The sequence below is a fragment of the Bactrocera neohumeralis genome, chromosome 5 (genome assembly GCF_024586455.1).
Source record: "Bactrocera neohumeralis isolate Rockhampton chromosome 5, APGP_CSIRO_Bneo_wtdbg2-racon-allhic-juicebox.fasta_v2, whole genome shotgun sequence".
Classification (NCBI taxonomy): Eukaryota; Metazoa; Arthropoda; class Insecta; order Diptera; family Tephritidae; genus Bactrocera; species Bactrocera neohumeralis.
This window is the reverse complement of record NC_065922.1, coordinates 15,267,880-15,294,078: the sequence shown is the minus strand read 5'-3', so window position 1 is coordinate 15,294,078 and position 26,199 is coordinate 15,267,880. Positions and strand designations below refer to the sequence as shown.

The following is a 26,199-nucleotide window of genomic DNA, read 5'->3' as shown; positions in this document are numbered from 1 at the left end:
ACGTTAATTCATTTCTGTGTTTAGTACTCCAAAGGCAAAGGAATTGCAACTCTGTATATTAAACAACGATGCCTTGCTCAAAATCGATAACGAATTTTTCCATCACTAAGAAAAATGATTAGGTAACACTAATTTTGACCGGCAAACGGTAAATAAAATAGCTGATCTTCTTTCCATTGTCCAGTAGATAGACCAGCTGCAAGTCTCTTTTTGGGTGTGTTCTGGAATTTGAGTGCGCTCAAACATTAATCGGTCTTATCTATTCGCACGTGTTGTTATCGAGTGAAAATGGCGCTTTTCGGTGCAACAGCAACACTGTTACGAGGCTGCTGCCGCCAGCAACGACCGCTCGCCATCTTGGCAAAAAAATCGAATTTTCTACAAACCGGAATCGAAGTCGGGCAGCTTCATTTTGAATTTCAGTCTCAAATAGGATTTCTTGGTGTTCGTTTCGCAAGTAATAGCAGCAAAAGCAATAAGGGCAAAATGGGTCTTCCCCGTGTATTTTTTGATATGACTGCTGACGGACAGCCGCTTGGACGCATCGTTATGGAGGTAAGCATTGCATTTCCAATCACCATATGTTAATGAAAATTTAGAAGATACATCATTTCATACATGTAGCTTAGAATTTTCATAATTTTAAGTATGTCTAATTAGCCGTCTATAATTAAATGTGGTTTGAGTGAATAACTGATGGTGAAAACGTTAAAGTGTATGAGGTTTTTAATCGAAGGAACAGGAACAGTAACATTTTCAAGTTTGAGGTTATGATGACATGACCGAATGTGGAAAAGTACGATTAATTTAAGAGAAATGTGTGATTAAATTGCAACTTACAAGTATGTGGATATGTGATATGTAGGTAGTTGCGAATGGCGGGGCCCCAGTGCAATTTCTCTACATCGTTGCGCATATGTATACATACGAGAATACACACGTAGAGCTTGCTTTCGCCGGATTTTGCATGTGTTGGTTATGCGGTGGCCGATGACGCCAACTTTGGTTAAGTGGCCTGTTTATAATTTATTCTTTAATATTTATTTTAATTCCATATATTGGAGAAAATCGAGTGATGTTTTTATGTTATTTAAAGGACCTTTTTAAATACCTATCAGTATTTGCTATTAGTTTTTGAAGCGGCTGTAATTGAATCAAATAGTTTATTTAAGGTAGCTGTGACACGTGTTAATTTGAATAATCTAGAAAGTACTCTTTAAATTGCATTTTAAAGGGTTTAAGTGTTTTGATTATAATCGTTTCTATTTTTATTTAATCAGTTCCAATGATATGTCGGTTAATGGCCGGTTGGATACTCGGTGAGTGTTCATGCTGATGGCTTGAAATCGTGTAAATGCCGATGTTTGCAGCTCTGCTTGTATTATATTGAGAAAAGGTATAGGTGTGAGTAATTTTATAAATGGGAGACTTATAGTAATTTTCCATTGCCTACCTTACCAAACTCACTTTTTAGCAAATCGTAAAAAGTGTATTATATTGTGTGTTTGATGGGTGTGCATCGATATCAATTTAACATATTTGTTATTTGTATATGCATATTGCACGTGTATACTTAATAAACGTGTATGGTCGAAATGACCATGTGACCTTGAGTGAACAAGTTGTAAATGGCATTGTACGACAATTCTAGTAAATGGTATAGGAAAGGGATAGGGATATGTCACCTACCTTTTGTATCTATAATTTCAATGGGCAGTGTCCAAAGTTTTAATTTTAAATATTGATTTTTTTGTGGTGTACATGCTGCATTTTCGATTGAATTCGGTTTTATTTAAATAATAAATCAATTTTGGTTTATATTTTAAATCTACACACGAAATTTTTTATAAAATAGTAAATTTTTTTTTATAAAATAGTAATTTTTTTTTTTATAAAATAGCAAATTTTTTTTATAAAATAGTAAATTTGTTTTTTTTTATAAAATAGTGCATTTATTCAAACTTTATTTTCAAGATATGTAAGTATCGGAATGTCGTTTATTTATATTAGAATTTGTGGGTTATTTTATTTTGTTTTCTCAGGTAATCATTGGATTCATTCCAACATTTGGTTTATTTATTGACAGTCTTAGTACCTTTAACCTTGGGAAAATAGTATAGTAAAAAATCTGTTGACTGAAATTCTTTTAGCTAAATAATTGCTGCAATTTCATGTTGGGCCATTACAATATTTGTATATTAATTTCTATGTCTGCGATAGTAATGCGTGCAGTTTTATCTCCATATGTATGAATGATGTAGGCAAGTTTGATTGTAAAAGAACATTTACCAGACAGTAAATAGTGTCGCGACGTGTCGTGAGGCTACGCCTCCTGTCCTTAATTCTGCATGAAACATTTGTATGTTTGGGCGAAGTGGGGGGTTAATTAGATACTCCAAATGATTGTAAATTTGTAGGTTTAATTTAGGAGCACAAAATTGTACTCAGTCATGCTATAACACTCCTACCTACATATGTACATTAGCATCATTTTAAAATGTTTCGGTTTAAGTATCAAATACATGATCTGTATACCAACTGGAACGGCTTATCGATCGAAAACAATAAAGGTGGTAACTTTCCAAAGTAAAGGATTTTCTATAATCGAAATTTTTAAATTATTTATGCTATTTACCAACAGAATTGGGCCACAACAAGCACAATATCTATGCGTAAAATGCGCGTACGATGAAATACAAAATAATTTAACTATCATGTTAGAACCAATTGTCATTAATAGTCATTTAACCTTTTTTTTACCTTTCTACAATTCAACAAATGTCTTTGCTACTGTAGGTGGCTGATTATTGAGTCATAACCGCATACATGTATTTGAATGTTTCACTTTGTTGTTTATTATAAACCGCTTATAAAGTAGCTTACGTAACGAAAATTTGATTTGATGTCATGTTTTAGAAACAAGTATTCGACATAAGCTTTGTTTAACTCTGAGATTATTAAACCATGTGAGCATGTATGTGTGTATTTTGTACAAATTTTATTTTATTGTATTCTGTGAAAATAATGAATGAGTCAGAAATGTAAAAATTATTAGTTTGATAAAATTATAATTTGATAAAATTAGTACTTATGCAGGAGGTTCCATTATATATGTTTGTACAAAATTCTTATACATCATTCTTGTAGCTTCGCACAGATGTTGTGCCCAAAACTTCCGAGAATTTCCGTGCCTTGTGCACTGGTGAAAAAGGTTTCGGCTATAAAGGATCGTGCTTTCATCGAGTCATACCGAATTTCATGTGCCAAGGCGGTGACTTCACACAACACAATGGCACTGGCGGCAAATCAATCTTCGGCAATAAGTTTGATGATGAAAATTTCACTTTAAAACATACCGGACCCGGTATTCTATCCATGGCAAATGCTGGACCAAACACCAATGGATCGCAGTTTTTTGTTTGTACCGTGAAAACTACATGGTTGGACAATCGCCATGTCGTGTTTGGACAGGTGGTGGAAGGAATGGATATTGTTAAACGTATCGAAGCACTTGGTAGCCAATCGGGCAAAACATCTAAGAAAATTCTCATCGAAGATTCAGGACAATTGGAATAAAACAATTTAAAGAGTTACACATTTCGAATAATTTGTGTAAATTATATGAACTTATATTAAATTAAATTAAACTATATATTTAGCTTATTTTATTTGTATGAGATTTTGTAATGAACACATTTGGTGTGAAATTTAACGAAACCCTTTGTATGCTAATTTGACAGTTGGAAATATGTGTGTTTATGTGTAACAATGTTTACAATTTTTTGCTTGCGTTTATTTGTGATTGTTGTGATTTTGTTAACCAATTCATGAGTGCTAGTTGCAAAAAGGAAATGTGCTAAATTTGACGTGTGTTGGTGTGTCGTCTAATCCGTAAATAAGCTAAAATTATTAATGAAATCCTAACATCGAAATTGCCAATTATTATAAATAAACTTGTAATATGTTACAGCTCCGCCCCGATGTTGTGCCCAAAACTGCTGAGAATTTCCGTGCCTTGTGCACCGGCGAAAAAGGCTTCGGTTATAAAGGCTCCTGTTTCCACCGTGTGATCCCCAACTTCATGTGTCAAGGTGGTGATTTCACAAACCACAATGGCACTGGAGGCAAATCGATCTATGGCGCTAAGTTTGCTGATGAGAACTTCTCCTTGAAGCACACCGAACCCGGTATTTTGTCAATGGCTAACGCTGGACCCAACACCAACGGCTCGCAGTTCTTTATTTGTACTGTGAAGACAGCTTGGTTGGACAACAAGCATGTGGTTTTCGGCAAGGTTGTCGAAGGCATGGATGTAGTTAAAGCTATTGAGGGTTTGGGTTCACAATCTGGCAAGACCAGCAAGAAGATTGTCGTCGCTGAGTCTGGAGCGCTTTAAGCAGCGTTATAAATTAACACAACACACTAAAATATAAATATATATAAAAGCTAAAAGTAATAGCTAAGTATAATGTAACATTCAAGCAGCATTGTCGCATTTAAATTTATCAGTACTTCGACTTTCTAGTAAAGTGTTTGGAAACATGAGTTTAATAATGATTCCCCTGCAGTTTATTTTTTCTATCATGAGCGAATAAAAATTCAATTTGGAACTCTATTAGAATAATCACAATTTTTTGTTTTATTTTCTAATTTTTTCGACGAATCAATTGTTTTTTTATGGGAGTAAATTTCCGTAGTGCTTGCTGAGTACTTTTAATATTTGAGCAGACATATCCTGACATGGTTGAATGAAATATTACTAACAGCTATATGCATTTGAAATAAATGTCCGGATATGTTTTGTTAATGTAAATTTAAGTGTCTTGCAAAAAGTAAATAAATTTTTCCGAAATTACAGCTACGCTCAGATGTTGTACCAAAGACTTGTGAAAATTTTCGTGCTTTATGCACTGGCGAAAAAGGCTACGGTTACAAAGGTTCTGCTTTTCATCGTGTCATACCGAATTTCATGTGTCAGGGTGGCGACTTCACCGATAACAATGGCACTGGTGGCAAGTCTATCTATGGCACCAAATTTAAGGATGAGAATTTTTCCTTGAAACACGAAGGCCCTGGTACACTATCCATGGCAAATGCTGGTCCGAATACAAACGGCTCTCAATTTTTCATTTGCACTGAGAAAACTGAATGGTTGGATAATAAGCATGTCGTTTTCGGCAAGGTCGTCGAGGGCTTGGATATAGTGAAGAAAATTGAAGGTTTCGGCTCGGATTCTGGCAAGACTAAGCGCAAGATTGTAATTGCCGATTCTGGCGTTTTGGAATAATGAAATTATTATTGCCTTACTGTTTTTAGTTTTAAACAGTTTTTTGTGAGTTTGGTTTGGTTGTTGTGTTGGAATGATCTCGATGTCGACTGCGTTATTTAATGAATTTGTTTACTATCTCCATGAATCATTAAAAATAAAATATTGAAATATATCAAATAGTATTAGTTATGTTTTGGAATGCACTACTACATAAACATCACAGCTTTTACACGCATGTGCGCATATTTAGAAGCATTAAAGTACAGTAAACATTTAACTAACGGCATCAGCACATATTTTGTAGAACTCATTAGAGAATATTAAACGATTCCATAAGTTTGGTGCTGTAATGGAAAATGTTTTTTCTAAAGAAAAAACAAAAATCAATTATTTCCAGCTCCGTAAGGATGTTGTACCCAAAACTGCTGAGAACTTTCGCGTTTTGTGCACCGGCAAGAAGGGATTTGGCTATAAGGGGTGCACATTCCATCGTGTCATACCGAATTTCATGTGTCAAGGTGGTGATTTTACGAACCATGATGGTACTGGTGGAAAATCCATTTATGGCAATACATTCAAGGATGAAAACTTCAAATTGAAGCACACCATACCCGGTGTTCTGTCTATGGCCAATGCCGGACCGAATACCAATGGCTCACAGTTCTTTATTTGCACTGTAAAGACACCTTGGCTGGATGGGCAACATGTAGTTTTTGGGCAGGTCATTCAAGGGATGGAGGTCGTAAAAGCCATGGAGGCTTTGGGTTGTGCAAGCGGCGGGCCGATGAAGAAAATTGTCATTGCTGATTGTGGTGAATTAAAATAGATTTGAAAATCAATAATGTGACATACAAAGTTATACTGTGATTGTAATAGGTGTGAATTGAAAACACAGATACATACGTACATGTATGTATGTTTGGGTGTTCACTAGCAGAGTAATTAATTTTAATAAGTGTGTTTTAGTGTTGAATTAAAATTTTATGGCATTATTAAATGATTTCGAAAGTAAGTAAACTTTTACTTTTCTAATTAAATAGTGTTGAATCAAAGAAGTAAATCTATATTGTATACATGCATACACATGTGAAATAATTGATTCTAAGTATAAAAAGTTTGAAACAAATTAAATTGGGCTGTGTTGTTTCCTAAAGAATATAGTATAAACCTGATTTTTTTTTGAGAAACATATATTTGGTCAATAAAAATCTATATCATCAGGCATATAATCAGTTTGTAATTTATTTAATATATAATAAGAAAATCTATCATTCCTTCATACCGAATTACAAGCGATTTTATCCGACCAAAGATGGTTTTATGGAAATTTAACGTCGGCTAGTCCGCCCGTCTAGTTCGAAAATAACAAGAAACACGAAAAAATATAAGTTTCGATTCCATCGAAGCTTTTATACCCTTCACAGGTGCATTTATTATGACATAAAATAGAAGAAAAGATCTTTATCTCAATTTTGATGGATCAGTTTATATGGAGATATGCTATAGTGAACTAATCTGAAAATCATTTTATAGCGTTGTCGTGGTCAAAAATCTGTACAAATTTTCGTAATTTTATCTTGTCAAATAAAAAACTTTATTTTGACCGGTCAGTTTGCAGAACAGCTATATGCTATAGTGATCTCATATCGGCGGTTTCCTCAAATGATCAGCATCTTGGGGAGAGAAAGATGTGTGCAAAATTTCAGATCGATAGCACAAAAACTATAGGCCAGATCGTGTATATACAGACACTTGGACTTACTTTATACTTTATAGAGTCTCCGATGTTTCCTTCTGGCTATTACAAATGTCGTGGCAAACTCAATATATCCAGTTCAGGGTATAAATTTTGTCCACCCCGTAGCATTACTGAAAAACAGCGCTATCTCTGTCGTTCTAATTCCGGATCCGTAGCGCTACATCCAAATTCCTACTTGGTTAGGTGTAACGCATGGATTGGATGGCATAATTTAACCTCAGTACTACACATACATAGTTAAAATAACAGTTACAACAAAAATTTGGACTAAGAAAAATATAAAATATTTATTATTTATGATTATTTAAATATATCTACACAGTAAATGTTGTATCAAATTATTTTCACTTTACTTAAATTAATTTATTTCAAACAACATTTGCATTTTACTATATGTTAAAAAATCAACTTTCAGTTTGATTTAACAGGTATGTTATGAAGAATTTTCCAGATCCTTCGGTTTAGCAACGGTATTGTTGGAACTTGGCAAAAGGAACCCTAAAGCGCCGGCAATGATTAGTGCCACCGCTGGGCTATAAAGCGCCAGCTCGCAATGTGTTTCAATGAGTAAACCCAAAATATTGGATCCCGACACGCTGCCAATACGTCCGATCATCAGAGATATGCAAACGGCCATGCCCCTAAAAGAAATCATAGAATTTAATATAAATATTTTTAAATATACTATATTTACATTATTAGGTGAGCCAAGGATACGTTTTAAAAATTTGTAAAATTCATTTTTTTGAGTTCGTTCACTCTTTGGCTTAAAAACTGTATTTCCCTATTTGGATACAAGGATCCAAGAGCCTTAATCCTGCGTCTACAGACTGCTGTGCACCTTATCATTAGCTGATCGGGAGTTTCCGGCTCCATTTTGTAGAACGGACAGTTTGCACAAGATGCTAGGCCCATTTTGAATAAATGCTCCTTGAGCTTACAATGGCCAGGGTAAAATGCGAAAATTAGCCGGAATCTGTTTTTCGAGAGCTTGATTACATTTTTAAACGTGGTGAGGTTCTGCTTTCTCCAGAATGGATAGGGAAGCGAAGCAAACAAGTCTGGTGGTGAACGAGGGCAAGACGAAATATCTCCTGTCATCAAACAAGCAGTCGTTGCAATCGCGAATAGGCTCCCACATCACTGTTGACAGTCATAACTTCGAAGTTGGAGATAATTTCGTCTATATTGGCACCAGTATTATTACTAACAACAACGTCAGCCTCGAAATCCAAAGCAGAATAACTCTTGCCAACAGGTGTTACTTCGGACTGAGTAAGCAATTGAGAAGTAAAATGCTCTCTTGACGAACAGAAACCAAACTCTATAAGTCACTCATTATTCCCGTCCTAGCATGGACGATAAGTGGACTTTACGAGTTTTCGAGAGAAAGGTACTGCGCTGGCTAGATCATGTTGTCCGAATGGACGAAAACACTCCAACTTTGAAAGTATTCGATGCAGTACCGCTGTTGTAAACTCTGTTATAACCGCGTAAGTGATGTCTACGTCAATAAAGAAGAGGAAGATATCGTTTTAAAAGCCGCTTAGCTATCGCTGAGTATCGCGATACTTTCGTTACGATAGTTGCATTGAAGGTTTATCTCTATACACCGACTTATAGCAAAGAGCTCTGCTTGAATATGCTCGAATGCATATACAAGGTGCGTTCCAAAGTAAACAGGACTTTTTGAATCTACCCCGCCCTGGTTGCCCCATCTATACATCAACTGGTGCGTTATAATCAACTATCATCGATTGTCCAGTGAGAGTTTCATGACATTTCGTCGATTGGAAGTGAAGTTCTTGCGTTTTAAGTGTCAGTATGTTTGTGTTATCGGTGCGAAAATGAGCTTCGAACAAAAAGCCAACATTAAATTTTCTTTTAAAATTGGTAAAACTTTTACCGAAACGTTTCAATTGATGAAACAAGTTTATGGCGATGATTGCCTATCCCGTAGCAGAGTGCACGAGTGGTTTCAACGTTTTCAAAGTGGTCGTGAGGACATAAATGACGATTAACATGTGGGCCAATCAAAATCCGTAATCACCGGAAATTCCATCGAAACTGTGTGTGAATTCATCAAAAATCAGCCGAAATCATCATTGAAATTAATGGAAATGGAATTGAACATCTCCAAAACATCGATTTATCACATTTTGACCGAACATTTGGGCTTACGAAAGGTGTGTGCACGGTTTGTTCCACACAAATTGACTTACGACCAAAAATTGCTCTCATCAATCGACGCTTGTGACCGATTATTTGACCAAAAATCACATTTTAACCATTAACCACTCCCCGTATTCACCTGATATGGCACCGTGCGACTTCTTCCTTTTCGGAAAAATGCATTTGCCCATGAAAGGAAAGCGTTATGCAGACGTAGAGGCCATTCAAAAGGCTTGCACCGGCATACTGGCGGCCATACCGGCCAACGAGCTAAAACACTCGTTCGACATGCTTTTGGACCGTGCAAAAAGCTATATTGAATTAGCAGAAGGAGACTATTTTGAATAAAATAAATTGATTTTGCCGAAAAAAACATTTGTTTTGTTTTTACGTTGGAGCGCACCTTGTAGTAACTTCATTAAAAAAAAAAAAATATTGTAACTATTTCACAAAAATTGGCTTTGTTTTACACGAATTATCTCTACTCTTTTCCCCCTTAACATATTTTATTAAATTTTCTCAAAATTTAGGATTCCTGTTACGTAAACAGACGAATACCACGAAATACACGCCGAAATTATTACTCAACTCAATAACTAATTGTGATTTGAGACACATTCCATTACTTACCTTAAATTTGTAGGGAATATTTCGACAGAAATGGCATTGAGCACCGTTGTACCAAGACCGCAGGAAAGCTGAATGACGAAGAGATAAATGGCCAGCAACGGTATTTTTATGGTAAAGGCCAGAATGCCACAAGTTCCACAAACAAAAAGGATTATAACTACAAAAAATAAAGTAAGGTTTAGATGAAATTTACGCTGAAGTCACAATTTGAGTACTTACAAAGCATTGGCTTTCGTCCAACTCGATTAATGACAAACATAATGGTCAGTAGCAGCGATACATATATAATTTCCAGGAATATGGTATGCATGTATGTTGATAATTCCAAATGCATTGCACACTCTTCAGTCTGTCCATGCTGTCCATGTAAAAATATCACAACAAAATTATTAACTCAACCCTGAACCGAGGTCCAATAGAGGTACTTACAACTGCTTCCACACCAGTAAGATTTCCCGAACGTACGAATTTGATAATGTCACAAATGCGCAACGGCTCGGTAAACTTTTCCGTATATTGCATGGTGTTATTTAGAATATACGGGAACCACATGTAGACGCCGTGCGCGCTAAAGAATAATATATATAATATTAGGCTACACAGAAGAGTTTTCCTCAAGTGCTCGCGCATGAAAAGTGGTGCGGTCTGTTGCCACATGGACTTCAGTATGGATGTCAGTAGAGATTTGTCCTTTTCTAAACCCTTCACTTTTGCCATTGGCGTGTCGGCGTCCGGTAGTAAGGTGGTAACCTGCAAATATTAGCAGAAATTAAAAAAAATCCTAGGGGAATCTTTTTTAAGCGCATACCTTGTATGTATTGTCACGGTCCTTGCTCTTAAGATTTATCTTATGCATACGCTTCAAGACTTCTATAGCTTCTTCAGGCCTGCCGGCAGTTAGCAGATACTTCGGACTCTCCGGCAGGAAAAACATTGACAAACCACAAATAAATCCGGGCACACCGCAGGCCAAGAAGTAAGAACGCCATGGTTTGAAAACTATGTTAATGAAGGGCACGTGGAATTCCCAGTTTTGATTGATGAATAGCCAGGCGATGACGGGGAAGAATATTGAGACGACTGCACTTACCAAAGCACTGCCTAACATTGCGCCACTGCGATATTTTTGGCAATGAAACTCTCCGAGGTAAGCGAAAATCGTCGCGGAACCGGCGGAAAGTCTGTTGACAGAAAGGTAGAAATATTTTTTGTTAAAAAAATTTGCTACATCCCTATAGCCTAAGGTCCTAGTTTTGGTAGTATATACAATAATGTGAGAATGTCATTTTTACTAGAGTCATATATATATCCATTAGAATCCGATTAGAACAGTTATGGAAAGATTGAATTAACGTAGGACTAAACTTCACCAGAAAAATGATGTCAGAGTCGGGGTCTACGCAACTGAAACGGATCTGGATTTTTAACCGAGGAAGGACTTTCGACTCGGTATCATCTTTCCAATCTACTTCAGAGGTGTTTTCAACAACATAATTTTTGGAGTCAAGTCGTCTATAGCACACAAAAAACGAGTAATCTGGTTACCTACCACAATTTTAATGGAGGTTATATAAGAGCTATGGATTCCGAAGCTGCTTAAGGCATTTTTTGGAGATCATTTGGGCCATCTATAGCACCCAAAAAGTTGCGTAATCTCGCTAAGGCCGAACAATCCTACCACAATTTTTTTTTGGCTAAATATGATCTATGGATTCCGCAGCTATTTCAGCTTCTTCAACCTAACCTTGATAAGCTATGATTTCAGTTAGACTCATTAAAAAATATATACATATTTGTTTTCAATACTCACAGTATGCCATTTAAAAATCGCAGCACAGCGAAGGTTATGAAATTTGGCGACAAACTTGAGAGTGCCGTAATAAAAAAGCCCATGAGCAATGCCGGTTGCATTATCCGCTTGCGACCTGTGGTATCGGCTAGAAATCCCCAAAAGTGTGAACTCGTAATGACACCGGCGAAGGCTACAGCGCCTAATATGCCCTGCTCTCGGTGCGATAGATTCAGGTCACACTCTAAGACGGGCAGTGCAAAGCTAACGCCCACCGATTCGAGCACGACATTGTTGAGCACGAAGCCGGAAAATAAAATTACGAGTATGTTAAATTTGCCATAACCTGTGGGAAGATGAAAAGTTAAAAAAATATATGCAAACATGCCAAATATTAAAAACAACGAAAATTTAATGAAATGTTTAAATACAAAAGTTTCACTTTTAACACAAATTAGCATAAAAATCGGCCTAAAATGCGGATTCAAGCTCAGTGTCTGTCTAACATAAAAGAAAAAATTGTTTCTGACTGTGATAGGTAACGTCAAGCCTCAGAGCATATTTCCTCGATAGTAGGCTTAAAAACTGTAGATGCTTTAACTGAACGCATAACTTTAAGTACAGGTATGCTTTAGCTCCCAAATAGGTTGAGCAGTAAGTGATTTGAAGTGGACACATACATAAATAGCACAATTTTAAGCATTCAGTTAATTTTGAATTTTGCGTGAAGTTCTCGTGTGTTCTTAATATAATTTTGCGAATCAATATTTCATTAAAATGGGAAGGGGAGACCATTGACAGCCGGAAAAGGAAGCGATTATGTGCGACAAGAGCAAAAAAGGAAAAGCTCCTGCCGAAATTGCTGAAATAATGCATTGCTCTTGAAAATGGTATAATATGCTCTTTATGATAGATACCAAGAAAACCAAGACCATGGGAAATATTATATTAGTATTGCCAATACCATAGGATGGAAGAGCAAAGCCGACCTTTTAAGTCAGACAGAGAAATTATGATCAAAGTTATTGACGAATATGGTGTGGACGTGTCCAAAAAGCCTGTAGGAAGACGACTTTTTGAACAAATTAGCAGGAAGAAACCACTCCTGTTAGAACGCCACATCAAAATTTTACTGGCTCAATTTTGGAGGAACGTGCTTTGGAGTGACGAAACCAAGATATATAGGATGGGTCCACATGTAACAACATTTTACGTCGTCCACAAGATCAAGCCCTTAACCTTAGGTACACTAAAAAAAAAAAAAAAACATTAAGCTCGGCGCTGGAAGTAGCGTGGTCTGGGGCGAATTTTCATGGCATGACAATCCTTCGAATAAATGGTAAAATGGACCGGTTTCAGTATTTGAATATACTGAAAAATAAAATAGATCCATTTGTATTTGCATCCATGCCCATAAACTGGACATTTATGCAAGACAATGATCCGAAGCACACAGCAAAGGTGGTAATGCATTGGCCCGACAATGAAAAAATTAGAATATTGGATTGTCCTGCGCAAAGCCCGGATCTGACTACAATAGAAAATTTATGGAATAATGTCAAGACCAAAATAGCAAGCAAAAAATCAAAAATTGTGATGATTTATGGGTTGGAATTGAGCAGGCTTGGTCCACATGTCAAAAACTGGTGGACAACATTCAGCGAAGATGTGAAGGCGTGATTAAAAAAGGTGAATATGGTACAAAATACTAATGAAGTGAGCAATCTTATCCTATTTTTAAATTTTTTTATAAATTTGTGTGCCTTTTTGGAAATTCTTTTCAGATTGTGCTATTTATGTGTCCCAGCTGCCATATTGGACATTGAAGTTTTTGTTTTGTTCACTTTGTATTTTTTCGAACGAAATATTCACATAACCATTTTTATATACATATACATTGCGTTCCAAAGTAAACAGGACTTAAAAAAAAAACAGAAGAAATGGGTTTTTCGGCAAAATCAATTTATTTTATTCAAAATCCTCCTCTCCTTCTGCTTCATACAGCTTTTTGCACGGTCCAAAAGCATGTCGAACGAGTGTTTTAGCCCGTTGGCCGGTATGGCCGCCAGTATGCCGGTGCAAGCCTTTTGAATGGCCTCTACGTCTGCATAACGCTTTCCTTTCATGGGCAAATGCATTTTTCCCAAAAGGAAGAAGTCGCACGGTGCCATATCAGGTGAATACGGGGAGTGGTTAATGGTTAAAATGTGATTTTTGGTCAAATAATCGCCCTTCGAATGTTGGATTCTGAGCAATTTTGGTCGTCAGTCAATTTGTGCGGAACAAACCGTGCACACACCTTTCGTAAGTCTAAGTGTTCGGTCAAAATGCGATAAATCGATGTTTTGGAGATGTTCAATTCCATTTCCATGAATTTCAATGATGATTTCGGCTGATTTTTGATGAATTCACGCACAGTTTCGATGGAATTTCCGGTGATTACGGATTTTGATTGGCCCACATGTTAATAGTCATAGTCATTTATGTACTCACGACCACTTTGAAAACGTTGAAACCACTCGTGCACTCTGCTACGGGATAGGCAATCAGCGCCATAAACTTGTTTCATCAATTGAAACGTTTCGGTAAAAGTTTTACCAATTTTAAAAAGAAAATTTAATGTTGGCTCTTTGTTCGAAGTTCATTTTCGCACCGATAACACAAACATACAGACACTTAAAACGCAATAACTTCACTTCCAATCGACGAAATGTCATGAAACTTTCACTGGACAATCGATAAAGATAGCAGATTTTAACGCACCAGTTTAGATGGCGCCACCAGTGGGCGCTAGATTCAAAAAGTCCTGTTTACTTTGGAATACACATTGTAAGTATGCGTAAAAGTAACACTAGTATTGCATAATAGATAACTTTTAACAGTAACAAATTTTGCAAAACACTAATTCTGGATTATTTAGAAGTCACTTAAACATCTTTTTGTTTGTTCTTTCACTTGACGAAACACCTTCACATTATTATCTGTATGGATTCCTGACATAAACCATGTAGAGATCGTTAAAAAGTGCAATGTCACCGTTTTATAGAAAAAAATAACCCATTTTTATAACATTTTATCTGAAATGCAATACTAAATCTGATGAATGTGCCAAGGCAGTAAGGATCCAATGTCGTTTTATAACTCTACCGTAGAATTGAAAAATGTTTTTCACTGTTGATTGAATACTTTCCGACACTTATGAATTTCCCATTTACTATTTAAAGATAGATTCTCACCCGTTCTTTCTAGCGCCTCATCAATAACCACAGCATCCTCTTTATTTTCTCTCGCCATTTTGCTGCTCGAGTCACTTTCAGAGCTGCGCGTTTAAGGAAACAAAAACCGGAAATTCTACACTTTGCCTACTTGCTAGATTTTTGCACTACGAATTCACTCGAGGACCGCCACAGATTTAGTTTGTCATCTGCGTTCAGTTATTCAACCCCATCGTTAACCGCTAGCAAATGCCATGAGAGAACCCCTTACGGTTTCATTTAAATATCTAAAAGTAAGATGTTAGAGAGATAGACAGCAGAAGCTGAGATAGCGTTTGGTAAATAACTGCTAACATGTTTTCGTTTGTATGTGTGTGTGCATCTTATTGTGTGCTTAAAATTTGACTGATTACTTAAAGGAAAAGTTTTCTAAATACTCTACTTAAGCAGACAAATAAATATAATTACAAATGATATACATTTAACGGTACATATATACAGACGTGGGCAAATAAATGTGGTCTACTGTCGCAGATAGGCAAAGCTTCGGCATAAAAAATCAAAACAGTTGTAATACTATTCATATGAAAGTATTCCAGAAAAGCGGTACAGTTATGCCAAAACAGTACAGCAATACAGTCGTCTGACGTTATATATTTGCGGTACACACAAATAATAAATTTTGCCGTTAGACTAATGAAATATACTTCTAATGACGGCATTGATATATGCAAATATGAATATGTGTAAAAATATATCCAAATCTGACATCCGGTGTAAATCTTCTTGCAAATATGCACTCATATATGTATTTCAATTAAATATTTTGCATGCTATACCGTTATTCAAATAGTGCCAGAGACCTTTGCAGTCTCGCCAAATCGCTCGAGTAAACAAAGGAAAAGAGAGTTGTATAACTGCTGGTTTTTCCAGCTCCATGCTTTTCACAACGCTGCTGTTTGTTGTTTGTTCCTTTGAAGGGGCAGGGAGCAGTTTACTTAGTAGCATACTAGGTATTAGCTTAAGTGCGATGCGATCTCAGCTAAGTTAGGCGCTAAATAGTTTATTGTGATGGGAGTCTACGTTACTGCTCTAGCGTGAACCAGTCATCACTCCATCGCTTTGGTATAAATTCAAACAAAATATTTGCTTGGATTGCCGAAAATGCCACACACACACGAAGTGAATGTAGCAAATATGTATATTTAAATTCTTTGCAGCTTCTGAGACAAGTCGTATATCTTATAAATAAAGGTATAAAGAGAAACATTTGAATGGAAGTAAACGCGGCGCGGGATTAGAATGGATTTGTTCAAAAATAGCTGTTCTTTTGCAAAATTCCTCTGGTTGTTTAGATGTGAAAGTCCCACTTTGGAATTGTTTGTGTAGATATCAAAATTTGATGAAGATTACCTTAAATGCTTTAAACAGTAGTTACTATTATTTATTGCACTTCTACCATTACTAGGTAGTTGACGGATATCATCTTCCTGTTTGTATTCCGGAATATTCCTTGGATTTGCGTAGTAGTAGAACAGCTTTAAAGATTAAACCACTAGTTTTCACCAAAAAAAGAAAGCTTCTTCTTTATTGGCGTTGACACATCGCTTACGCGCTTATAGCCGAGTTTACAACAGCGCGTCAGTCGTTCTTCCTTTTCGCTGTTGGAGATTCCAAGTGTATCCAGGTCCTTCTCCACGTGGTCTGGTCCACGGAGTGGAGGTCTTTCTCTTTCTCTGCTTTCCTCGGCGGGTACTGCGTTGAATCCTATCAGAGCTGAAACTTAATTATCTGCGACTTCGAAGTTATGACTGTCAACACTGACGTGGGAGCCACGCGAGTGCGACGACTGTTTTTGCGGGGATACCAAATTTAGACATAGTGGCATAAAGGCATATATATATCATTTTCGTGCTGTCAAAAGCTGCTTTGAAATCGGTGAAGAGGTGGTGTGTGTCGATCCTATTTTCCCGGGTCTTTTCCAAGATTGGTGCATGGTAAACAACTGGTCACATCTGATAAGGTCAATCAGTTTGTTAACGGTGTGGTTTAATCTTTCACACAATACGCTCGATAGAACCTTGTATGCGATGTTGAGGAGACTTATCCCACGGTAGTTGGCGCAGATTTTGCCTGAAACAAGATAGTGGTCCGAGTCGATATTTGGACTTCGGAGCGTACGCACGTCTAAAATACTGAATACGTGTCTTTCGTCTATCGCAACATGCTCGATCTTGGTGGTGGCTTTCCGATCCAGAGACAGCCAGGTAGCGTGATGAATTATGTTGAAATCTAGTACTAAAGATAAACTAAAGGTTCCGGCCCCGGGGAAGTCGATCAGCCTCAACCCATTTGGGGATTTTTCATCATTGGGGCTGAACAAATATACCTTCTTTGCCCACCCTGAAATTAAAGTCGCCAACCACGATTTTAACATCGTGGCGGGATCAGCTCTTTTAGCTGCGCTCCAAGCCCATAGAAGACATCTTTGGTTACATGGTCCCTCTTTTCTGTCGGACGTGGGTTTAAATCAGCGATATGTTGAAGGATTTCGCTTTGATGCGGATTGTGGCCAGACGTTCATCCACCGGGGTGAATTCCCGTACTGGGCGATGGAGTCTCTCTCACACCACGAATCCCACACCGAATTCGCGCTCCTTTATATAGCCACTGTATTAAATACTACACGATCCTACTCATCTCAATCCTTGTCCCGTCCATCACAATTCTTGGATGGTCTTTTCTCTGAAGAGAACATCAACCAGCTGGGCAGCAGCATTTTCCCAATTAAGGGACCGTATTTCTTAACACGTTTGCGGTGGTCGTCATCAAAAGGGGGGTCTCTCATCCAAGGCTGTTTTTTGTTTTCATTGGTAGTATTTTTTACGTGATGGGTCCCAAGCCCAGCGCACAACCCTGAGGAAGAAAACAGAGTTATAAAAAAATAAACATTTTTATGGGGGTCTTCGACGTTTCCTTCATTACATATAAAATTAGCTTTGCTGCTACACTGTATCAAAATCACGAAGCGACATAGGAACTGAGGCGTGGTCAAATCAAATAAAGTTTGCTAAATTAATTAAATATATACAAATACATGTCTCATATCAAAAAGTGTAAACATTAAGTGGTTAGAGATCGGTAGAGCCAAGTGATCCGGCTACCTTCGAGATAAGATACCATTTGGCACGATTATGAAAAATCGTTTGCTTTAATTTAAGTGTATTTTTAGCTTAGATGATCGCCAGATTAAATATGCAAATACTTATTTACAGAAATAATAACGTGAATGGGCTTAGGAATAGTGAAAGTATAAAACTTTTTATATTTTTTGCAAATTAATTAAACAAAAGCTATAGATTTTCGAGGATTTTAACACAATTTTTGGCAGACTCGATTCGTTAAAATTTGAAAGATGCCTGAAAATCTTTACACAGGCTTTAGCACTTTCACCGAGTTTTACATATATTTCACAACTTATCTGAAGCGATGCAGAGCAATATTTACTAAGTGTAGTTACATATCGTCACCTAAAATACAAAATAACGTATGATCAAAAAATTCGAAATTGAGCATTTCATTGATAACGATCCGCTACTTCAAATTACATACATACATATTAGGGGGATTCTCTTGCTCTTGCAAGTTTGCAGATTGCAAAAATCCTATACCGAAATATACAAGGGCACGAGAGCGCCCATTGCAGAATCTAGTGATATATGAACGGCTGATTCGCTCTATTTATTGTAAATGACTATTGTGAATTGGCGCACCTTCTGCATTCATTCTTAACAAAAAAACTGTAACAAATCTTTATAATTTAAATAGAAATTATAAAATCTATTTAAAATTTACCTTCCTCAACAATTTAACGTCAAAATATGTATTTAAGTAAAATGACAGCTAGCACAGGGTTGCAATTATTTTCTTACGTGTCATTGCACGAAGATAAACATGGGTTTTGGTCTGACATATTTTACAGCCATTGCAAATGATTTTCTGCGTGTGTTTGTTGTTGTGCCGTTGCACCAAGAGGAAAATTCTGCAATTCGTGCACCGTGCAAGGGTTTTGCAAGAGCAAGAGAATCCTCCTATTATATAAGTACATACATGTACATACAAAAGAATGTACATATGTATGTCCAACATTTTAAGATTCTGCTTTCAGATATAAACCGGTTTTAAGCAATATTTAAATCTTGTTGCACTCATGTTACATTCTATTGCCTGATTCTGTGCAATTCTGATTTTTTTGGCGTCGCGATCTGAAGGTACCGTTGGATAGAGGAAGTCCTCCTGATTAAAAAATATATATTTATATTATAAAAATTACTTTTTATCAGAGATAAAGAGATGCCCAACTCTCCTGTCAGTGGAAATGTGAGAGCCGCTCGCCAACCGAACTTTGACAGCTGATTGGATTGGGTAGGTTTTGAAGTTTGGCAATTGGAATGAATGGAACGGCTAGATTGAAATTATAGCAAAACAGGAAAAAACGTTAACTTCGGCTGCACCGAAGCTAATATACCTTCACAGGTGCATTATAACATAGTATAATAATGCGATCTGAACAATTTTTTCCGAGATTATATTATTATCTTAAGCAGTAATCCATGTCAATTTTCGTGAAGATACTACGTCAAATGCGAAAGTTTTCCATACAAACCCTTGATTCCGATCGTTCGGTTTGTATGGCAGCTATATGCTATAGTGAGCCGATCTGAACAATTTCTTCCGATATTACATTATTTCTATGAACAATAACTCATACCAAATTTCGTGAAGATACATTGTCAAATGTGAAAGTTTTCCATACAAGAACTTGATTCCGATCGTTCAGTTTGTAAACAATCTAACCTTTTCAACGATGAGTGTGCTAAGTGATTTTTAAATCGATAAATATAGCTAAAGTATAACAAAATAAAAGTGAAATATGAACTTATTTCAATGTTTAGAGGGTATATTTAAACATACAAAGTAAAAAATGTGAAAACATTTAGTGAAACATTGTGAAATACTACAAGTATGTGTTATTAATACAAATTTTTGAATTTTTACATGTGAATATTTTAAAAAATATAAGTGTTGGCAACATTATTTTTGCATATTCCTCCTCTGGAGGATTCCCCTCCTTCACCTATTCGTACATACCCCATTAATACCGAATTTGCCAATCACAATGCTACACATACATCCTTAAAATAACTGTCACAACAAAAATCTGGACTAAGAAAAATATAAAATATTTATTATTTATGATTATTTAAATATGTATGTATATCTATACAGTAAATGTTTTATCAAATTATTTTCACTGTTGCTTAAATTAATTAATTCCAAACTATAAGTTATGAACTATTTTCCAAATCTTTTGGCTTAGCAACAGGGTTGTTGGAGTTCGGCAAAAGGAATCCTAAAGCGCTGGCAATGATTAGCGCCACCGCTGGGCTATAAAGCGCCAGCTCGCAATGTGTTTCAATGAGTAAACCCAAAATATTGGATCCCGAGACGCTGCCAATACGTCCGATCATCAGAGATATGCAAACGGCCATGCCCCTAAAAGATATAGAATTTAATATAAACATTTTCAAATATATTTACATTATAAGGTGAGACAATATGTGTATATTATTAGGTGAGATGAATTTTGATCACTTATTCTATACATAATACTAAGGTTAGCGGTGTCTACGCCGGTAAAGAAGAAGTAGAGGTTGTAACCACCCATTAGTAACTTGGCCTGGCGCATGCCTTGGGGTTGTTACCAATACTTTCAGTCCTACCAATCTAGAGGAAGCTGCAGAGTAAACAAGCTCGTCAGTCAGTTTATTCCCAGCGATACCCCTGTGACCTGGCACTCAGATAAGGTGCACTTGATTACGATCTGATAGGCTTTGCGGTAATTGAAAAAATGTCTGCTTTGAAGATATTCGGTTGCATATAATACTTTCACTTTTTAAAAAAATATTTTGATCGTTTCATAAAAAAGTCCAACTCCTCCTCCCATAACATATTTTATTAAATTTTCTCAAAATTTAGGATTCATGTTACGTAAACAGACGAATACCACGAAATACGCGCCGAAATTATTACTCAACTCATTAACTAATTGTGATTTGAGACACATTCCATTATTTACCTTAAATTTGTAGGGAATATTTCGACGGAAATGGCATTGAGCACCGTTGTACCAATACTGCAGGAAAGCTGAATGACGAAGAGATAAATGGCCAGCAACGGTATTTTTATGGTAAAGGCCAGAATGCCACAAGTTCCACAAACAAAAAGGATTATAACTACAAAAAATAAAGCAAGGTTTAGATGAAATTTACGCTGAAGTCACAATTTGAGTACTTACAAAGCATTGGCTTTCGTCCAACTCGATTAATGACAAACATAATGGTCAGTAGCAGCGATACATATATAATTTCCAGGAATATGGTATGCATGTATGTTGATAATTCCAAATGCATTGCGCACTCTTCAGTCTGTCCATGCTGTCCATGTAAAAATATCACAACAAAATTATTAACTCAACCCTGTACCGAGGACCAATATAGGTACTTACAACTGCTTCCACACCAGTAAGATTTCCCGAACGTACGAATTTGATAATGTCACAAATGCGCAACGGCTCGGTAAACTTTTCCGTATATTGCATGGTGTTATTTAGAATATACGGGAACCACATGTAGACGCCGTGCGCGCTAAAGAATAATATATATAATATTAGGCTACACAGAAAGGTCTTTCTCAAGTGCTCGCGCATGAAAAGTGGTGCGGTCTGTTGCCACATGGACTTCAGTATGGATGTCAGTAGAGATTTGTCCTTTTCTAAACCCTTCACTTTTGCCATTGGCGTGTCGGCGTCCGGCAGTAAGGTGGTAACCTGCAAATATTAGCAGAAATTAAAAAAAATCCTAAGGGAATCTTTTTTAAGCGCATACCTTGTATGTGTTGTCACGGTCCTTGCTCTTAAGATTTATCCTATGCATACGCTTCAAAACTTCTATAGCTTCTTCAGGCCTGCCGGCAGTTAGCAGATACTTCGGACTCTCTGGCAGGAAAAACATTGACAAACCACAAATAAATCCGGGCACACCGCAGGCCAAGAAGTAAGAACGCCATGGTTTGAAAACTATGTTAATGAAGGGCACGTGGAATTCCCAGTTTTGATTGATGAATAGCCAGGCGATGACGGGGAAGAATATTGAGACGACTGCACTTACCAAAGCACTGCCTAACATTGCGCGATTGCGATATTTTTGGCAATGAAACTCTCCGAGGTAAGCGAAAATCGTTGCGGAACCGGCGGAAAGTCTGTTGACAGAATGGTAGAAACATACATATGTATTTGTTTGAACAATTGTTTATTACTTGTTTTTCGGATTCTAAAAGATTTTTCGTCGTAGCGAAAACTTGGACGTAAAGCATCGAATGAATCAAAAAAAAAATAAAATTATTACTTTCAAATGAAAAAGGAAACATGTCCCAGCTGTGGCAGTATGGACAATAATGTGAGAATATACAAGTATATCCATTAGAATTCGCTTAGAACAATTATGGAATAATTGAATTAGTGTATGACTGAACTTTATCAGATAAAATGATGTTAGTGTCGGAGACTACTTTATCAGAACGGATCCGGATTTTTATATGACAAAGAACTCTCAACTCGGTAGAATCACTCCAATCTACTTCAGAGATGTTTTCAACAACTTTACAGATAATTTTTGGAATAAAATCGTCTATATCACACAACGACGAGTAATTTATCGGGTCTAAGTAACCGCAACGGACGCGGGTTTTTTCCGACCAAGGCCTCTCAACTCGGCATCATTCCTCGAAATTTCTTCGGGAATGTTTTCTGTCGCTACAACAACAACAACAACAACGAGTAATCTGGCAAAGGCCGAACAATTCTACCACCTCTTCAACCTAACCTTGATAAGCTGTGATTTCAGATACACTCATTAAAAATATATATTTATTTTCAATACTCACAGTATGCCATTTAAAAATCGCAGCACAGCGAAGGTTATAAAATTTGGCGACAAACTTGAGAGTGCCGTTATAAAAAAGTTCATAAGTAATGCCGGTTGCATTATCCGCTTGCGACCTGTGGTATCGGCTAGAAATCCCCAAAAGTGTGAACTCGTAATGACACCGGCGAAGGCTACAGCGCCTAATATGCCCTGCTCTCGATGCGATAGATTCAGGTCACACTCTAAGACGGGCAGTGCAAAGCTAACGCCCACCGATTCGAGCACCACATTGTTTAGCACGACGCCAGAAAAGAGCATTACGAATATGTTAAATTTGCCATAACCTGTGGGAAGATGAAAAGTTAAAAAAATATATGCATACCATATATTAAAAATACAACAAAAAGTGAATAAATTTTTGAATTAATAATAAAATCGGTTTACAAAAGTTACTCTTTTAACACAAATTTGCATAGAAACATAATAACGGGTGATCCAAGTAGAGGTGGTTTTTCAATAACTTTTTGGACAAATCACTCATGAGTCGTGTCAAGCTGTCATGTTATTTTCGTTCAGTATTGTTTGGCATTTTATTATGGAAACCCTTATGTCTGAACAACGTTTATGAAACATTAAATATTTGACCGAATGGACCACGTCCAGCACGCAGTCAAGAAAATATAGCAGCCGTAGCTGAGAGTGTACACGAAGACCATGGATAGTCAATTTAGCGGCGTTCGCAGCAACTCGGACTGACGTATGGAACGACTTGGCGCATTTTACGTCGAGATCTTAAATTAAAAGCGTATAGCTTGTGCAAGAACTGAAGTCGATCTTCCCAAGCTACATCACTACGGTCTGGCGCATTTGAGACCATGAGCAAATTGAAGAGATTCAAGAGCTGCCATTTCATCCCGAGGAAACAACGGTTTGGTGTGGTTTGTGGGTCGGCGGAATCATCGGTCCATATTTCTTCAAAAATGATGCCGGTGAGGTATTGTAGCCTGAAATTGAATCTCGTGATCGGATCAATCAATGGAGTTTTGAAGAGAACACTTCGGTGAGCAAGTAATTTCACGTTTTGTGCCGGTCGATTGCTCAGCCAAGATCGTGTGATATCACAGCGTTAGACTTTTTACTATGAGTATATGCGAACAATCCCGCTTCGATTCAGGTCATGGAGCAAAACATCACGCGTGTCATTCGTCAATTATCAATCGAAATGATGGAACGAGTCACCGAAAATTGGACTCAACGGATGGACCATGTGAAATGTAGCCGCAACCAACATTTGATATAGATGATCTTCTAAAAATAAATGCCAAGGATTTTTTTTTTCGAATGATAATAAACATTTCCCATTAAATTAGAAGTTTCTGTTTTTTTCTTTAAAAAAGTAGGAATCACCCTTTAGAATACGAACTCAAGTTCCGTGTCTGTCTAAACTGAAAATGAAAAATAGTTTATAACTGCGAGAGGTTCCGAGCATATTTCTACAGGCTTAAAAAACTGTAGGTGCTTTAACTGATCGCATAACAGAAATTATCAGCTCACAAATAGGTGGAGCAGTTGTCGCAAGCATCTGGCGAAGGTGTAAGCACTATGTTTTTTATATTTTGAAGTTAGGTTATGTTCACTTTGTATTTTTTCAGCGAAATATTCACATAACCTTTTTATATAGACAATAATATCGCATAATAGATAACTTTTAACAGCAACAAATTTGCAAATTTCGGAAGTCTCGCAGAAGAAACTGCAAATTGCATAATTTTAGATTGATGGGAATGCCAAATTTGTTGATTAAATATTTTGTTTTTTTGTTCTTTCACTTGACGAGACTCCTCGATATTATTATCTGCATGGATTCCTGACATAAACCGCGTAAGACCGATCGTTAAAATTGCAATATTATCGCTTTTGTTGGTATAACAGTTAGGTGCACTGCGTTTTCTGTAAAAAAAATCCTGGTTAAATGTAATGAATGTGTTAAGGCAGTAAAGATCCTACCTCGTTTTATAACTCTTCTGCCGAACAATTTTCTTTATTTCTTTAAAAACCGAACAAAATTGAAAAATGTATTTCACTGTTGATTGAATACTTTCCGACACTTATGAATTTCCAATTTACTATTTAAAGATAGATCCTCACCCGTTCTTTCTAGCGCCTCATCAATAACCACAGTATCCTCTTTATTCTCTCTCGCCATTTGGTTGCTCATGTCACTTTTAGCGCTGCGCGTTTAAGAAAAAACCGGAAAAAAACTTACCACCACAGATTTAATTTGTCATCTGCGTTTAGTTATTCAACCCCATCGTTAACTGTTGGCAAATGCCTTACGGTTTTATTTAAATATCTAAAAATAAGGGGTCAGAGATATGACGCCAGAAGCCGAGATAGCATTTGGGTAAACAACTATTAACATGTTTTCGCTTGTATGTGGGTGTGAATCTTATTGTGTGATTAAAATTTGGCTGATTACTTTAAGGAACATTTTTCTAAATACTCACTTAAGCAGACAAATAAGTAATTACAACTGATATACAATTAACGGTACATATATACGGACGTGAGCAATTAAAAGTTTACTGTCGTAGATATTCAAACCTTCAGCATAAAAAATCAAAACAGTTGTAGTACTATTTATATGAAAGTATTCCGGAAAAGTGGTACAGTTATGTTATAACATTTCGACGACTGTATTGTCTGACGTTTTATATTTGCGGTACACACAAATAAAAAATTTCTCCGTTCTTCTTCTTCTTTGCTGGCCACCGCTTACGCGATTATAGCCGAGTTAACAACATCGCGCCAGTCGGTTCTTCTTTTCGCTACGTGGCGCCAATTGTCGATTTCAAGCGAAGCCAGTCCGTTGGAGTCGCCTTGTCTGAAATCTCGTTTGGTATCGAACGGCTCGGAGAGGTCCCTCCCGATCCTGACGAAGCTTTTGGTGTTTCTCAACGTCAGCTTACACTGCCATATTAGTTTTGCGGGGATACCAAATTCAGACATAGAGGCAGCTCCTTTTCGTGCTGTCGAAAGCAGCTTTGAAATCGACGAAGAGGTGGTGTGTGTCGATTCTCCTTTCACGGGTTTTTTCCAAAATTTGGCGCATGGTGAATATCTGCTCGGTTGCTGATTTTCCAGGTCTAAAGATACACTGATAAGGTCCAATCAGTTTGTTGACGGTGGGCTTTAATCTTTCACACAATGCGCTCGATAGAACTTTATATGCGATGATGAGGAGGCTTATACCGCCGTAGTTTGCGCAGATCTTGGCTGCAACAAGTGGTCCGAAATTATGTTAGGAGAAAGGAAAGAAAACAGAGTTATCGAAAATATAAAAAAGAGAACGTGACGTGTAAATTTTATTAACCAATGTA

The 26,199-nt window shown here is 36.9% G+C and overlaps 2 protein-coding genes across 7 annotated transcripts; one reads left to right on the top strand and one right to left on the bottom strand.

The window, feature by feature from the left end:
- Positions 1-115: 115 nt before the first annotated feature.
- Positions 116-6,498, top strand: LOC126760624 (peptidyl-prolyl cis-trans isomerase-like). Of its 4 annotated transcripts, none has more exons than XM_050476401.1 (2): positions 116-555; positions 4,859-5,446. In XM_050476401.1, exons 1-2 carry the CDS (start codon positions 289-291, stop codon positions 5,285-5,287), a joined length of 696 nt encoding a protein of 231 aa, XP_050332358.1. In that variant the 5' UTR covers positions 116-288; the 3' UTR covers positions 5,288-5,446. The 4 variants fall into 4 exon arrangements, with proteins under 4 accessions (XP_050332358.1, XP_050332357.1, XP_050332356.1 ...); XM_050476400.1 differs by lacking the exon at positions 4,859-5,446 and adding an exon at positions 3,148-3,652 and having other exon boundaries at positions 118-555; XM_050476399.1 differs by lacking the exon at positions 4,859-5,446 and adding an exon at positions 5,667-6,498 and having other exon boundaries at positions 119-555.
- Positions 6,499-7,289: 791 nt separating this feature from the next.
- On the bottom strand, positions 7,290-25,040 carry LOC126760615 (synaptic vesicle glycoprotein 2B-like). Of its 3 annotated transcripts, none has more exons than XM_050476379.1 (7): positions 24,968-25,040; positions 11,641-11,965; positions 10,639-11,011; positions 10,260-10,580; positions 10,050-10,188; positions 9,831-9,987; positions 7,290-7,669 (listed from the first exon to the last, which is right to left on the bottom strand). In XM_050476379.1, exons 1-7 carry the CDS (start codon positions 25,035-25,037, stop codon positions 7,462-7,464), a joined length of 1,593 nt encoding a protein of 530 aa, XP_050332336.1. In that variant the 5' UTR covers positions 25,038-25,040; the 3' UTR covers positions 7,290-7,461. The 3 variants fall into 3 exon arrangements, with proteins under 3 accessions (XP_050332336.1, XP_050332338.1, XP_050332339.1); XM_050476381.1 differs by lacking the exon at positions 24,968-25,040 and adding an exon at positions 14,856-15,085; XM_050476382.1 differs by lacking the exons at positions 11,641-11,965; positions 24,968-25,040 and adding an exon at positions 22,839-23,014.
- Positions 25,041-26,199: the final 1,159 nt, after the last annotated feature.